Source organism: Myotis daubentonii, chromosome 13 (assembly GCF_963259705.1).
Source record: "Myotis daubentonii chromosome 13, mMyoDau2.1, whole genome shotgun sequence".
NCBI classification, from domain to species: domain Eukaryota; kingdom Metazoa; phylum Chordata; class Mammalia; order Chiroptera; family Vespertilionidae; genus Myotis; species Myotis daubentonii.
This window is the reverse complement of record NC_081852.1, coordinates 41,430,365-41,445,929: the sequence shown is the minus strand read 5'-3', so window position 1 is coordinate 41,445,929 and position 15,565 is coordinate 41,430,365. Positions and strand designations below refer to the sequence as shown.

Below are 15,565 nucleotides of genomic sequence, written 5' to 3'. Positions count from 1 at the left end.
TTCCTCTCCCCCCGGCGACAAATCAAAGCCAAGTCCGGGCGTCAGCGAGAGCCCGCGCCGCCCGGCCCCCACCCGCCCCGAGCCCCGCGCGGCCAGCGCTGTACCTGGCGAAGAAGTCGGCGAAGCCGCCGCTCCGTCGAGCCCGGGCCGAGGTCCCCGCGGGGCCCTGCTCCGCGGCGGACGAAGCCGGGGGCAGGTGGTCGCGGGCGCTCTGGCGGCGGCTCACCTCGAACGTGTTCCGAGAGTTCAAGTGGACGTCGGAGAAGCCGAAGCGCGGCTCCGCGCCGGCGCCCCCTCTAGTCCTCTCGGCCGGGGCGGCGGGGGACGCGCCTTCCTCGGGACCCCCGGCTCCGGCTCCCGGCGGCTCCCAGTCCTCGCTGCCGCTGCCAGCGCTGGCGGGGCTGTCCTCCGCGCCCTCCGCCGCCGCCAGGCAGCAGCTCCGCAGCGGGTCCTCGAGCGGAGCGGCCCAGTCGGACCGGCGGCCCGCAGCGTCCGCGCCCTCGTCGCCGGGCCCCTCCAGGCGGAGGCGGTGGTGGCGTGGCTCCCGGCCGTCGGCGCGCGCCAGCCCGCGAGCCTCCTCCAGGTCGCGACAGTCCTGGCCCGGCAGAAAGCCCGAGTCCCCGTTGGTCATGCCTCCGTGCCGCGGCGCGCTGGCACCCGCCGCCTCCGCGCCTCGGTGCTTGGAGCCCGGGGCTGGGTGCGGGGCTGCCGAGGGCGCTGGAGCGCGGCACTGGCCGGCGGGGAGCGGACAGGAGCACAGCCCGGGCTCCAGCTGCCCCCCGGCCGCCGCGAGGTAGCGCCGAAAGAGCTGCTGAGGCGGCGTCTCCTCCTCCTCCTCCTCCCCCTCCTCCGGCGGCCCCACAGCGCCGACGCCTCCGCCAAAGCCGCCCGTGGCCCGGATCATCTTCCCGTCCTGGCCCGCCGACTCGGGCGCCGGCACAGGGAGTAACTTGGGGTTTCTTCCCGAGCAGCCTCCGGCATCCTCCGGACCCACCATCCGGGCCGGGTGAGCGCCGCCCGAGGCGGCGGCGGCGAAGTCCGCGGCGCAGGCTCGGCCCGGGTATAGCCCTCGGAGCCGGGGCCGCGGCGGCCGCCGCCGCAACCTTCCCAGACCCACCCCTCCCACCCCGGGTTCGGGCAGTTGCGGGGGGGGGCGGGCCAGTGCCCGGGTTTGCGCACGCGCAAAAGCCGGACCGGTCAAGCCCGGACCCGGCGATTCCGCGAACCATAGAGACGCCAGCTAGAGAGGCCCTCTCCCTACCACTCGGCGGCCAATCTGGGATCCGCCATCTGGATGGTGGAGGTTGGTTGGTCCCCTCGGAGTATGACAGTTCTTAGCGGAGCACGTGACGTACTTAATTGATAGGAGACTACAGGGTGTTAGATCCTGCCAGCTCTAATTACCCTTTTACATCCATCTTCTCCATCACCATTGCTACACGTTAGGGCTTCATCTCCTCACGTCAACATCCTCCCGTCTCCACTTCATCTTCCCAAATACTACTCAAGTTATCTTATCTAGCACCACACTTGATCGCATCGCTTTTCTTAAAGATTTCCTTTATCACTCAAGGAGGGAGAGGAAGTAGGCAGAGAGGGGCTATTGAAATAATTCCAGCACCCTGTGAAAACGGATTAAAATGGGGTGATAATCACTGAGTGGAAATGAGGTGTGTTTAAGAAGAGGGAGGAACCAGCAATTACTACAAAACCTTTTGAGATTGAAACTGATGTGGTTTGAAGAAATAGGGATTGGAAAAAGCTTATTAATAGGGGAACTATATCTGGTAAAGTAAAAGGCTGAGACTATCCAGCAACTAATTAGAGGTCTAAACTTGAGCTAGAACTTAGATGGACATGCAAATTGAAGTCATCAGCATAATGAGTGATAGCATCTAGGAAGAAAGAATAAAGATGGAGGTACAGAAGAGACTCTTAGGTGTCAAATTGAGGATAAACAAAGAAGTTGTATTGCAAAGGATTAAAGAGGCACTACTTGTGGATAAAATGAAGCAGCAAATATAGACCACTCATTCTAAAAATATGTCAATGAAAGAGGGCAGAAATAGAATGCAGTAGTAGAGGGAGCAGCACTATCAATCTGTAAAAGACTGTCTTATAAATATACTAGAGGACCAGTGCACGAAATTCGTGCATGGGGGCGGGGGGTCCCTCAGCCTGGCCTTCAACGACTCCAGCATCCCTTGCCCCGGCCTCTGGCCAGAGGCCCCTCCCCTCCCTCTGTGAGGCTGAGGAGCGGATGCCGGGCTTGTGTTGCCTGGGTTATGCCGCCAGTGTCCTGCCCTGGCCACTATGGGTACTGCCATCTTTTTTGTGGAGTGATGGTTAATTTGCATATTACTCTTTTATTAGATAGGATATACATATACACAAAAAGAGTGAATATAACCTATATATGACTGGTAATACTAGTACATATGCTTTAAAAAAAAGGATGTCCAGTCACCTCAAGCTCAATATGTCCAAGTGTAAACTCACAAATGCCTCCTCTGAATCGGCTCCTATTGAAGCATTCCATATATCACTGAATGACAGTATTATATCATCTTATCTCATTAGCCAAGTGTAGTGGATTGAATTTGTCCCTCAAAAAGATATGTGCAAGTTGTAAGGGCTCTTCAAGTGTAATTATGGTAAGTATCTCAAAATGAGATAATCCTGGATTGGACATACTCCCTCTCCTCATAGAGCTAATAATTAGGTGTTTTAAGCTACCAAGTTGTGGTAATTTGTTATCACAGCTGTAGGAAACTAACACACCAAGTAATTATTGAAGTCTGCTTTATCCCTATCTTTATTTTTAATCATATAATACTGTTATCGGCTATGCTAACCATTTTTTACATTAGATCCTCTGAAATGAGATAACTGAAAGATGCTTACAAACTTTCAGCTGCAAGATGAATAAGGGCTGAGGATCTAATGCAAATGTCTTAAATTTCCACCCACCCAGACTAATTTACCATAATTTCATTCCCAGGTGACAGAATTAACCTCCAGTCGCTCTCTGCACATTCACCAGGGGCCACATCCAAATAATTCTCCATGCTGCAGCCAAAGTACTTTTTTACAAACACAAATCTGATCATGTCAGTGCCCTGCTTTTTTAGCCATCATTGTATTAACCTTTCACCCTTTTATTTATTTATTTTTTTTCTGTTCATCAGATTATTTATTCACTTGATTTTTAGATTCACTTGTTGATAGATGCATATTTGTTGTTCATAATTTGTATCTTTACCTTTTTCTTCCTCTTCCTCTTCTTAAAGGATACCTTTCAGCATTTCATATAATCCTGGTTTGGTGGTGATGAACTCCTTTAGCTTTTCCTTATCTGTGAAGCTCTTTATCTGACCTTCAATTCTGAATGATAGCTTTGCTGGATAAAGTAATCTTGGTTGTAGGTTCTTGGTATTCATCACTTTGAATATTTCTTGCCACTCCCTTCTGGCCTGCAAAGTTTCTGTTGAGAAATCAGCTGACAGTCGTCTGGGTATTCCCTTGTAGGTAACTGAGTTTCTTTCTCTTGCTGTTTTTAAGATTCTCTCTTTATCTTTTGCTCTTGGCATTTTAATTATGATGTGTCTTGGTGTGGTCCTCTTTGGATTCCTTTTGTTTGGGGTTCTCCGAGCTTCTTGGACCTGTAAGTCCATTTCTTTCACCAGGTGGGGGAAGTTTTCTGTCATTATTTCTTCAAATAGGTTTTCAATATCTTGGTCTCTCTCATCTTCTGGCACCCCTATAATTCTGATGTTGGTACGCTTGAAGCTGTCCCAGAGGCTCCTTACACTATCCTCGCATTTTTGGATTCTTTTTTCATTTTGCTTTTCCGGTTGGGTGTTTTTTGCTTCCTTGCATTTCAAATCATTGACTTGATTCTTGCGCTCCTCTGGTCTGCTGTCGGGCGTCTGTATAATATTCGTTATTTCAGTCCGTGTATGCTTAATTTCTAGTTGGTTCCCCAATATAAGATCGAGGGTCTTATTAGTTTTCGTGTAGATCTCATTAAGTTTATCGGCAGCTTCTAAACAGTTCTTGAGAGACCTTAAAAGTGTGGTTCTGAACTCTATATCTTCCATTGACAATTTTGTCCTGTTTCTTTGTCTCCGCATTTTGTTATGCTTCCTTGGTGCACCCCCTAGTGGTCTTTGTTCGCAGTCTTATAGTTAAACCTTGATTGCTGTAGCTAATACCAGGGAGGGTTTGACCTCCAGGCCAAGTGGCTATGAGAATCAGCTGTGTCAGCAGTGAGAGAACTTCTGTCCTCTAGGGAGGTGCTAATCTAGCCTTTGCCTGAGGCTATCCGGCAAATGCCTCTGTGCAGGGCTTGGGCGGGGCGGGTCGAACAGGATCAACAGCGTGGGCTGGAGAGAGCAGTTATGGCGGCTCTCAGTCCTGTCCCCAGGGGCTCTGCCTCTCTGAGTTCCAGCACCCGCTGCAAAGCTTGGAGAGAAAGCTGCACTCGCTCTGACCGAAGCCAGACAGTCCCGCTTCTCCCGTTTGAGTCCGGGTCCCTAAAGACCCGCCCGTATCTGGAGCTCAGAGTCTGCGACTCCCTCCCGATTGAAAACGCCAACCGCGCCCTCCGCCGCCAGCCCGCTCCGCGCACTCTGCACCTCACAACTTGACTTCAGCACTGCGCCTCCTCTGAGTGTCCACATGCGTTTCTCTTTCCTCCTAGTTGCAGGACCTCCACTCAGCCAGCGTTCCTGTGGCTCTGCGTGATGTCCGTTCCGTGTTTTAGTTTCACCTTTGAAGTAGTTGTTCAAAGCAGCAAACTCCGGCGCTAACCTATGCCGCCATCTTGGTTCTCAACCTTTCACCCTTTTAAAAGAAACACTTTTTCCTTAGTTTTCCATTACTCTATTGTTTCCTTTTTTTTTCTTCTACATTTTTGGCTGTTTCTTCTAAGTACTCTTTGGGAGGGTTCTTCCTTAATCAAAATGTAGTGGCTTCCTATTTTCTCAACGATAGAGACAAAATCTTTTTTCATGACCTATTAAGCTCTTCATGGTCTATTTGTCTAGTCTCCTCTCCCACTTTTCTCCCAGACGCCCTGAATTTCAGTTTCATCTTCCACAAATGGTTTAAAAATTCCATGCATGCCTGATAAAGCCTTAGCTGGTAAAAGAGGATGACTAGGACTAAGGTTGTGGATTATAGTTAGATTACAAGTATTGAAAGGATGAATATTGCAGATTAACTCAACAGGATGAGATATACGTTGGAAATGAATGATATAAGATCACAGAGCAGCTGCTGTTTGGTGAGCCACAGGGAGACAGCCACAAACCAAATTTGGGCATCGTCCCATGCAGCAAAAGATTACTGGTTCGATTTGATTCCCATTCAGGGCACATGGGTTCCAGCACCTGCCCAGGTTTCAGGCTGGATCTCCAGTAGGGGGCACGCATGAGGCAGCCAATGTTCCTTTCACTCTCATATTTTAATTTGAACCGGGCTCTGTAAATTATGCAGCTGATCCTGAATGACCCTGACACTTTTGTAACATGTCCCTCAATTTAGGTTGGGCTAATTGCTTCCTCATAATTAAATTCAGGTATTACATTTTTGGTAAGAACACCACAAAAGTGACATTGTGTCCTCAGTGCATTTTATCAGGAAGCTCATGATGTTGGTTTATTCCAATCCTGGTGATACTTGCTTTAATAACTTAGTCCAAATAATGTCTGTCAGGTTTCTGCACTGTAAGTTACTATTTTGTCCTTTGATACATATTTTCAAATTGCTCTCCAGGAAAACTGTGCAATTTTACATTTCCCATCTGCCCATCTGAACTCCCCCCTCCTCCACCTGGCTTCCATATTACATAGCCATTTATATTTCTTTTCTCTTTTTTTTGCCATTTATATTTCTTTTGAGAATATGTATAAAATTTCTTTGGCTCAACCTGCTTCTAGTCACTTAATGACTAGATAATCCTAAGAAATATTTGTGAATTGAAAGTGTACAACTGTAGGCTAAGAGATCATTTTACAGTACTTTAAATGTTTAGTAAAAGAGAACAGAAATCTCCTTTAAAAGATGGCCATTATCTTTAGTATATAACTGTGTACTGTGAATTCCTGAAGGGGATGTGATAAGCTGGATCTGGATCTAGGCTACTGGGGAAGAACAGAACCCTGGTGGCTTGTTCACAATGGGTTTGTGAACTATAAAAGGGGTAGAAAGAAAAAGTAATTGAAAAGAATAATCAAGGATGCTCTATTGAGGAGGACTGGGGATGTAGTAGAAAACCTCTGATGACTGCAGCTACCTGGAGACCCAGCTGGCATGACGTAGTCAAATCAAATGCATGCATAACCTATGAACCAGCAATTCCACTCCTGGATATACCCTTCAAAGGAATTTCCTCACATTGATGTTTCTCTCCTTTCCTCTTTCTCTAAAATCAATGAAAACATAACCACAAATAAGGATTTTTTTTTTAAAAAAAGTACATGTACATATATAAAACCATATATTTGAAAAATATATATTTTCAAAGGACAGAAATTTTTAAAATTTATGTTAAATGCATTAACATGTTTGCCTATGCAGCAAAATATCAGATATATGCCGAAGCAATATCTTCACCGATATAGCTCTTAGGGCAACGGAAACTAAAGAGGAAATAAACAAATGGGACTACATCAAAATAAAAAGCTTCTGTACAGCAAAATAAACTATCAACAAAACAACAAACCATCAACACTGCATGGGAGAACATATTTGCCAATGTTATCACTGATAAGGGTTTAATCTCCAACATTTACAGGGAACTCATACAACTTAACAAAAGGAAGATAAACAACCCAATCAAAAAATGGGCAATGGACCTAAATAGATACGTTTCAAAAGAGGCCATAAGAAAGGCCAAGAGACATATGAAAACTTGCTCAAAGAGATGCACTAATCAAGAGATGCAAATCAAAATGACAATGCGGTACCACCTCACACCTGTCAGAATGGCTATCATCAATAAATCAACAAACAACAAGTGTTAGAGAGGATGCAGAGAAAAAGGAACCCTTGTGCACTGCTGGTGGGAATGCAGACTGGTGCAGCCACTGTGGAGAACAGTATGGAGTTTCCTCAAAAAACTAAAAATGGAACTCCCATTTGACCCTGTGATCCCACTTCTAGGAATATATCCCAAGAAACCAGAAACACCAATCAGAAAGGATATATGCACCCCTATGTTCATAGCAGCACAATTTACCATAGCTAAGATTTGGAAACAGGCTAACTGCCCATCAGCAGATGACTGTAGATGTGGTACATCTACACAATGGAATACTATGCTGCTGTAAAAAAGGAGGAATTCTCACCATTTGCAACAGCATGGATGGAACTGGAGAGCATTATGCTAAGTGAAATAAGCCAGACAAAGATAAATATCACATGATCTCACTCATTTATGGAATATAATGAACAACATAAACTGATGAACAAAAACAGAGACAGAAGCATCGATCGGACCATCAAACTTCAGAGGGAAGGTAGGGGAGGGTGGAGGTATGGGAGAGAGATCAACCAAAGGACTTGTATGCATGTGTATAAGCCTAACCAATGGACACAGACACCAGAGGGGTGAGGGCATGAGTGGCGGGGTGGGGGTGGGGGGGCAATGGGGGAAAAGAACACATATGTAATACCTTAATAAAGAAAAAAAATGTTTGCCTATGGAAGAGAGGAGAAAGGAATTACTAAAAGGGGATAAAACTGAATATACTGATAAATAAAACATGGAACAGACAGTCTTTACATGCATGAATAATGATTGTCAAGAACTGAGGAAGGTGTTAACTCTCTACATTCAAGGAGAATGGAAGGAAAGAAGGAAGGAAGGAGGGGGAGGTCAGAAAAGAGAGAAATTGAGCAGGCAGCAAACTCTGACCCTTTGGTTGCAGGGCTTTGGACATGCTATTTCATCTGCTAGAAAATCTAATCACCAACACACACACACACACACACACACACACTAACTTCCTGGCTGTGTAGCTCAATTGGTTAGAGTGTCATCCTGATATGGCTGAAGGTTCAATTCCCAGTCAGGGCACATATAAGAAGGAAGCAATCTATAATAATAAAAGCCTAAGCGACCATCACAACCAAACGGATGACCGAATAGGCTGCATGGGGCAACTAGACCGGCAAGGGGGTTAGTGAGGGGCGACCAAACAACCGAACAGCAGGCTGCATGGGGTGACCAGGCCCGTGGGGGGGAGGGGCAGTTGGGGGTGACCAGGCCAGCAGGGGGGGCAGTTAGGGGTGATCAGGCAGGCAGGCAGGTGAGCTGTTAGGAGCCAGTGGTCTTGGATTGTGAGAGGGATGTCCGACTGCCAGTTTAGGCCCGATCGTAGGAATCAGGTCTAAACTGGCAGTTGGACATCCCCCGAGGGGTCCCGGATTGGAGAGGGTACAAGCTGGGCTGAGGGGACCGCACCCCCATGCATGAATTTTGTGCACTGGGCCTCTAGTGATTGTATAAATAAGTGGAACAATAAATTGACGTTTCTCCTTTCCTGTTTCTTTCTAAAAATAAATAAAAAATTTAAAAAATGTTCATTGAACCCAACTTTGATGGTTTTTAAATGTTTCACAAATTCGTTGATACTCTTTAAAAAGTAAACTGTAATACCCCTATCGTTGAGTGTGGTCTGAATTAAGTAACTCACTTTTAATAAATTGAACTGTGGAAGTGATGACTTGCAAGAGTAGATCTTAAAAAGCATTAGTCTTCCCCTTACTCTGTTGGATAACTTGCTCTGGGGGAAGCCAGCTGCTATGTCATGAAGACGCTCAAGCAGCCGTTTGGAGAGGTTCACATAGTGAGAAACTGAAGCTTCCTGCCAACAGCCAGTAAGGATTGAGGCCCCTGACCAAGAGCCATATGAGTGAAGTTAATCCTGGGTCTCAGGAAAATTTTCTGATGACCACAGCCTTATCCAACATCTAGACTGCAAATCCCAGAACCAGAACCATCCTGATAAGTCACTTCTAAATTCCAGACGCACAGAAACTGTGTGAAATACTAAGTGCTTATTACTATTTTAAGTTGCAAGGTTTTAGGGTAATTTGTGAAGCAGAAATAGATCATTCGTATGCCCACTGAAACTATCATGATGTTTAAAAGTTAGCTATTTTGGAGCCTGGCTCTTTCACTTACATCCTTCCCCTCCTCCACTTCCCATTTTTGCCAGCTCCAGAAGCCACCAATTCCCTTTTCTCCCCTGAAAGTTAAAAGGCCTTAAAAGAATATTAAGAAGTCCTTTTACCCTAGTGGGCCCCAAAAAGACATTGCCTAGGGGCAAACTGTTATCTTCTTTCTGGTGTGATACATGTAGGAAGAGATATTTTGAATCATCCAGACCTCTCATCTATCTATGCATAGACAGGCTACTTATTTCACTTACATGTCCATTTATTCGTCCAAGGGGATTTTTATTATAACCAGTAGCATCAGCTTGGAAAATGAGGTCTTGGGAGTCTATGTACATTAGCCCATGAGCGGAAGTTTTCCCAAACTTGTAACCAGAGGAAAGACTGGAGCTTTGGTGATGATGGAGTACAGAACATTAGTATAAGCAGGCACAGCACTGTGGAGATGTGAGAATGTCATACACCACGCTTTTACATTAGTTTCATTGTACAGTCTCTTCCCTGCTCAGCTATACTTCCCCGCAGCTTTAGAACAGAGGCCTGGAGACACTGTGTCTTTGTTTTATAGAACATTCTTTTAGAGAGCTCCTAGCAGAGTCTGGTACAGAGAGGAGAGTGAGGAACTACTGCTGCCAAAGGGGCTGTCAGAAACTACATGACTTTGTGCTTGGAATCTACTTCCCCTTCCCTAGAGATTTTGGAAAGCAATGAATAAAGAATGGCTCTGAACAGCCAATGCAAGTAAAAAAAGAGGAAATGTCATGTCTCAGAAGTTTAATTCATCAACAAAACTCTTAAATAGAAAATAGCATGCATTACAACCCTAGGAAAATCCCTCTTTAATTTTTTCCCAATCTATAATATTGCAGATTAGGAAATGTGCTTAAGGCATTTGATCCTTTTTGCTGGAAGAACACTCCTCTACTGTTGGATGGACAACCTATTATATTCTCTGCCTGGTGTAAACACAGACTTTGCTAACCTATATCTAATCCTCAGATTCATGAACTTTAAAATGAAGCTAATATTTATCTCATAGGAGTACTGAGGATAATATGAAATACTTTAGTGAACTATAAAAAGTGTTTAATTAGTGATAACTTACATTGGATGCCCCTGAATATGACCCTGAGTCAAGGTATTATGGGTTGAATTGTGTACTGCCCCCAAATGTTAAAAATCCTAACCGTCATTATCTTATTTATTTTTATTAATTATTAAAAATTGATTTTATACGCCCTAACCGGTTTGGCTCAGTGGATAGAGCGTCGGCCTGCGGACTCAAGGGTTCCAGGTTCGATTCCGGTCAAGGGCATGTACCTTGGCTGCAGGCACATCCCCAGTGGGGGAGTGTGCAGGAGGCAGCTGATAGATGTTTCTCTCTCATCAATGTTTCTAACTCTCTATCCTTCTCCCTTTCTCTCTGTAAAAAATCAATAAAATATACTTTAAAAAAAATTGATTTTATACAGGGAGGATCCAAGAGAGAGAGAGAGAGAGAGACATGAGTGAGAGAGATACATTGATCAGTTGCATCTCCCATGTGCCCTGACCAGGGATCGGACCCAAAACCTAGGTATGTGCCCTGACAGGGAATTGAACCCATGACCTTCCGGTGCATAGGACAATGCTCCAACCAACTGAGCCACACTGGTCAGGATAGAATGTGACCTTGGATATAGGATCTTTGCTGAAGTAGTCACGTTGAGATGAGGTCTTTACAGTGGACCCTTAATCCAATATAACGATTGTCCTTACATGAGGGAAAGATATCCATGTAAAGGCACAGAGCGGAGAGAATGCTATGTAAAGATGAATATAGCAGATGTTATTGGTGTCCCACTGACATCCTGTAAGGACTTTCCATTCCCTACATGCCTAAGAAAGTGATGCAGAGATTGGAGTGATGTACCTGCCAGCTAAAGAATGCCAGTTGTCACCAGAAGCTACGAGAGAAAATATAACTGTTTCCCTAAAAAGAAATCAACTCTGCCAACACCTTTATGTCTAACCTCCAGAACTGTAAGAAAATAAAATTGTAATAAGTCATGTAATTTGTGATATATTGTTATGGTGACTCTAGAAACCAATACACAAAGATCTGAGTGCAAGCGATTTACTTTGAAGAAGAGTCCAGGAACTTCTGCTAGCAGGATGTAGAAGTGAGACTGGGAAGTGAAGTAATAGAGTAGGCTGTTGACTAGGTTACCTCTGCAGGTGGGGCTCCATCCTCTTGTGAATCTCCAGGAGACAACGTAGTGAAGGTACCATAGAGTTGTGCTACCTCTGAGGAATGAGGACCCTGGTATTTCTTAGCATAAATATTGGTGTATTAGCTTTCCGTGGCTGCTGTAACTACCACAAATTTGTGGCTGAAGACAACAGATCTAGAGGGCAGAAATCCAAAATCATTATCATTAAAACCATGCTGTCAGCAGGGCCTGTAGAGAATCTGTTCCTTGTCTCTTCCCCCTTCTGGTGGTTACTGGCATTTTTTGATTTCTGGCTACATTATGAAAATCTCTGTTTCTGTGGTCACATTGCCTCCTACTCTTCTTCTGTCTGTGTGTAATCTCCCTCTCCCCAGCCCTTATAAGGACACATGTGATTGCATTTAGGACCCACCTGATAATCCAGGATCATCTCCCCATCTCATGATCTTTAATTACAACTTTGGTCATACAAGGTAATATTCACAGGTTTCAGGTACTAGGACCTGATCCCTTTGGAGGGCATTTTTCAGTCTACCATAATTGGTATATTTGTCATTGGTTGAAGGTGAAAATTCCCTGGCACTATGCCCTGTCCTGCAGAGTTGAGAAAAAGAGAAAACGTTCTCAGGTTGAAAGCTGCAAGGATTTTTTAGGCATGTATGGAATAGAAAGTCCCTACAGGATGTCAATGGGACACCAATAACATGCGCTATATTACTATTACTTTTGTTATTAATGTTTTTGTTAACAATTTTAGTTTAACAATTAATCATTAGTTACAATTGTTACTAGCTATTTTAATCTAACTTCCTGATAGACCACAATATAAATTATTTGTACTACCTGTGTGACCTTACTTGCAAATGCTATCCCAAATATCTGAACTTGATTCTTTCTATAAGGGTACACCTAAGCACACACTGCTCTGTTATTTCCTCCAAAACACCTTTTCTTTATCTTTTTGGCACCTAAGCAATCTCTTTTATTAATCTCTATTCGGGCAAGCATAATTATCTTTCTCAACTGTCTATTTTTCTTAAGTATATTTTAATAATGTCAATGGTAGAGACCATGACATATATACTTTCAAATTCTTAATGTTGTGATTTTGGATATCTACATTTATAATCTGGCACCATTTGATAATTTTTCACCAGGAAATACAAAGCATCTATTTCACGCCTATTATGCATTTTTAGTTTCCTCAAGGTCCCTTGTTATAACATATAAATTATCTTATGGGACTGGAACATTAGCAACCTTAATGTACCATTCCACTTAGTGACAGTTTGAATCCAGTTTGTTTACAGAAAATGAAAGAACTGTAATTTGTGAGTGGCCAAGAAATCCCTGGCTTGTTTCCAAAGATCTCTGGAATATTGGGATTTTAGGTGTGGGTAAATGAATGAAATAGGGGATGTTGGAAGAGGGACAAGTGAAAAAAAGTAGTTTGGAGTTTGGTTTTAAACATGATAAATTGAAGTTCTGTGGTTACCTCGTGGAGATGTCCAGGAAGCAGGTGGCTATAGGACTGAACTTTGAAGACTGAAGCTTGAGAAAGAGATATGAATTGGACAAAAGATTTGAGAATCTCTGCAATAGGTAGATCAGCGGTTCTCAACCTGTGGGTCGAGACCCCTTTGGCGGTCAAACGACCCTTTCACAGGGGTCACCTAAGACCATCCGGCATATCAGATATTTACATTACGATTCATAACAGCAGCAACATTACAGTTATGAAGTAGCAACGAAAATAATTTTATGGTTGGGGGTCACAACATGAGGAACTGTTTTAAAGGGCCAGAAGGCTGAGAACCACTGAGGTAGATGGATGTGATCATGCCGGGAGAGCAAGCACAAGAAGAGAAGTAGCCAAGTGTGCCAAGAAGTAGAACCTTGAGAGTCAACATTGAAGAGGCCAGAGAAGGAAGGAATGGAGGTAAGAGAACCTGGAGTAGGGGCTGTGAGGGGAGTGAAGGGAGTCAAAAATCCAATGTGAGAAAGGAGAAATGGCACGGAGAGATCTGAGATTAAAAAAGGAAGGAAGGAAGGAAGGAAGGAAGGAAGGAAGGAAGGAAGACAAATGATGTGATTCCATGCACACGTAAAAAAGAAAAAATTCACAATGTAGAGGCTCTTGGTGACCTTAATGAGAACAGTTTCAGTGGGATGTTATCAGTAGAGCCAGATGGGTTAACAGACCTCTGAAAGAAAAGGGCTCTCTGGAACCTCTGGGTATAATCCCTGTGAAGTTAATTTGGGGTAACCCAGTGATCCCTCTCAGCCCAAGTGTCCAGGAAAGCTCTGGAGGAACCAAGAGGATCTACAGCCCAAACTTAGCTTAGCAATGGGTTGAGTGAATGGGAAACGAGACAAAGCTGAAAAAACAGTAAGATTAAGTTAGTAAACTTCCGTTTTTAAGTTTGTGTTCAAATAATAGATTGCTCAAATTCAAGATGGGAGAGATTTAGCTTGGCAACAATTGCTTTAAAATGATCCAAAGATTTTAGCTGATTATATAAACTTAAAATGGGCCAAAAGTATGACTTAATTTCCCAAAAAGCTAGGACAGGCTTGGACTGTGATAATAGGAAAGAGGAAGTGGAGACACCAGGAGAATATTAATTTTTTGGAAGTAAGGACAAGCTGAGAAGGAGGAAAATAAAACAACAATTTAAAGGAGATACGGTTGCTGGGCAGTGTGGCTCAGTGGTTGAGCATCAACCTATGAACCAGGAGGTCGCAGTTGGATTCCCAGTCAGAGCATAACACCCGGTTGCTGCTCGATCCCCAGTAGTGGGTGTGCAGGAGGCAGCCAATCAGTGATTCTCTCATCATTGATGTTTTTATCTCCCTCTTCCTTCCTCTCTGAAATAAATCTATCATCTATCTATCTCTCTATCTATGGAGATAGGGTCCTTAAATAAAAATAATTGAGGATGGGAGAGATTTGAATATATTTATAGGCCAAGGGGAAGGGCCCATCAGGGAGGGAAAGAATATAGGACAGAAGGGATAATTAGTGATAAAGGAGTCTGATAAAGCTGGTATTTGGTTTTGAACTGAAATGCCGGTGCCTCTCCGTGGGTGAGACTGCAGGGAAGGCCAAAAACGATGGGAGTAACCATGGATAAGTTGTTGTTTGGGAAGGAATTCAGACACTTGGGAAGACCACAGGCGAACGTTTTCAATTTGCTTGATGAAGTAATGCTCCATTGGGACAGGCTCTGCTGTTGCTGCAAACGGGTGTCAGGACAGAGAGCCATGGGGAAATTGGGGAGGTTGGAAGGCATGGAGAGAATTCCGGAGAGAATGGGATTCTTGCTTTTTGGGGTGGGATACAGAAATTGGGAGGTTTCTTCTCAGCCTAAGACCCACCCCCACAGGAAGCTTAGCATCTTTTGAGCCTCTGCTCGCTTTTCCCACTTGGCTCAGGACGGTCAGGCCAGACGCAGTGTCCGCAGTGTGCTCAAGAACCGTAGACTCTTTTTTGGTCTTTTTTTTTTTTTTTTTTTTTTTTTTTAATAATCCCAAGTGGAATTCTTAAACTTATGCATGAAGAAAGGTCTCTTAGAGTCAGTCATTTTGAAAAACACGTTCTTCTTCTTGCAGTGCACAAATCTACCTGTTAAAATGTTGGCGGAATTGCTAAGCAAGTAATACCATTTACACAAAGGTAATAATGTAGTTGGAAAATACTGAAATGCACATGAATCTCACTGAGGTAACCTGTCAGGCAATAGTTATGAAGGCAAAAGTGTTTAAAAAAAAAATTCAAGAATCACCAACTTGTGAGCGCCGGAAGGTCCTGGGAAATTCGGCATTGCACAAACACGCCTGGAGAGCTGGTCGAGGGTCAGGAAAGCGCCGGCATTACACAGAAAGAGTAAGTTTTTCTCGGCCCTCAAGACTTAACGGAAGAAGACTACAAAAAAAAGACCCCCAAAAAACCAGTCTAACACAACAATGAGGTACCTACGTGAGGAGAGGCACAAAATGCAGAGGTGATTGACACATCGAGTCCTTTTGTTCTCAGATGAGGAGCCCAACTTCCCACCTTTAAGGAAATCCGGAAAGAGTCCAGGTGGCTATAGGACTCTCGATGGTGACCCCTTAGATTCACAGAGCCAGTCGATTATCCGCCAGAGCCAGTCGATTATCCGCCC

The 15,565-nt window shown here is 44.3% G+C and overlaps 1 protein-coding gene across 2 annotated transcripts in view; it reads right to left on the bottom strand.

Annotated features, from left to right (window-relative positions):
• Positions 1–15,531, bottom strand: part of TBC1D12 (TBC1 domain family member 12) — an 87,442-nt gene extending 71,911 nt beyond the window's left edge. Inside the window, exon 1 of one of the 2 annotated variants that reach the window (XM_059660841.1) lies at positions 15,379–15,531. In XM_059660841.1, the coding sequence (XP_059516824.1) occupies positions 15,379–15,416 (38 nt within the window). In that variant the 5' untranslated portion in view covers positions 15,417–15,531. Of the gene's footprint in view, positions 1–104; positions 1,146–15,378 lie in introns of those variants that run through there. The other variant, XM_059660840.1, reaches the window with a different exon arrangement.
• Positions 15,532–15,565: the final 34 nt, after the last annotated feature.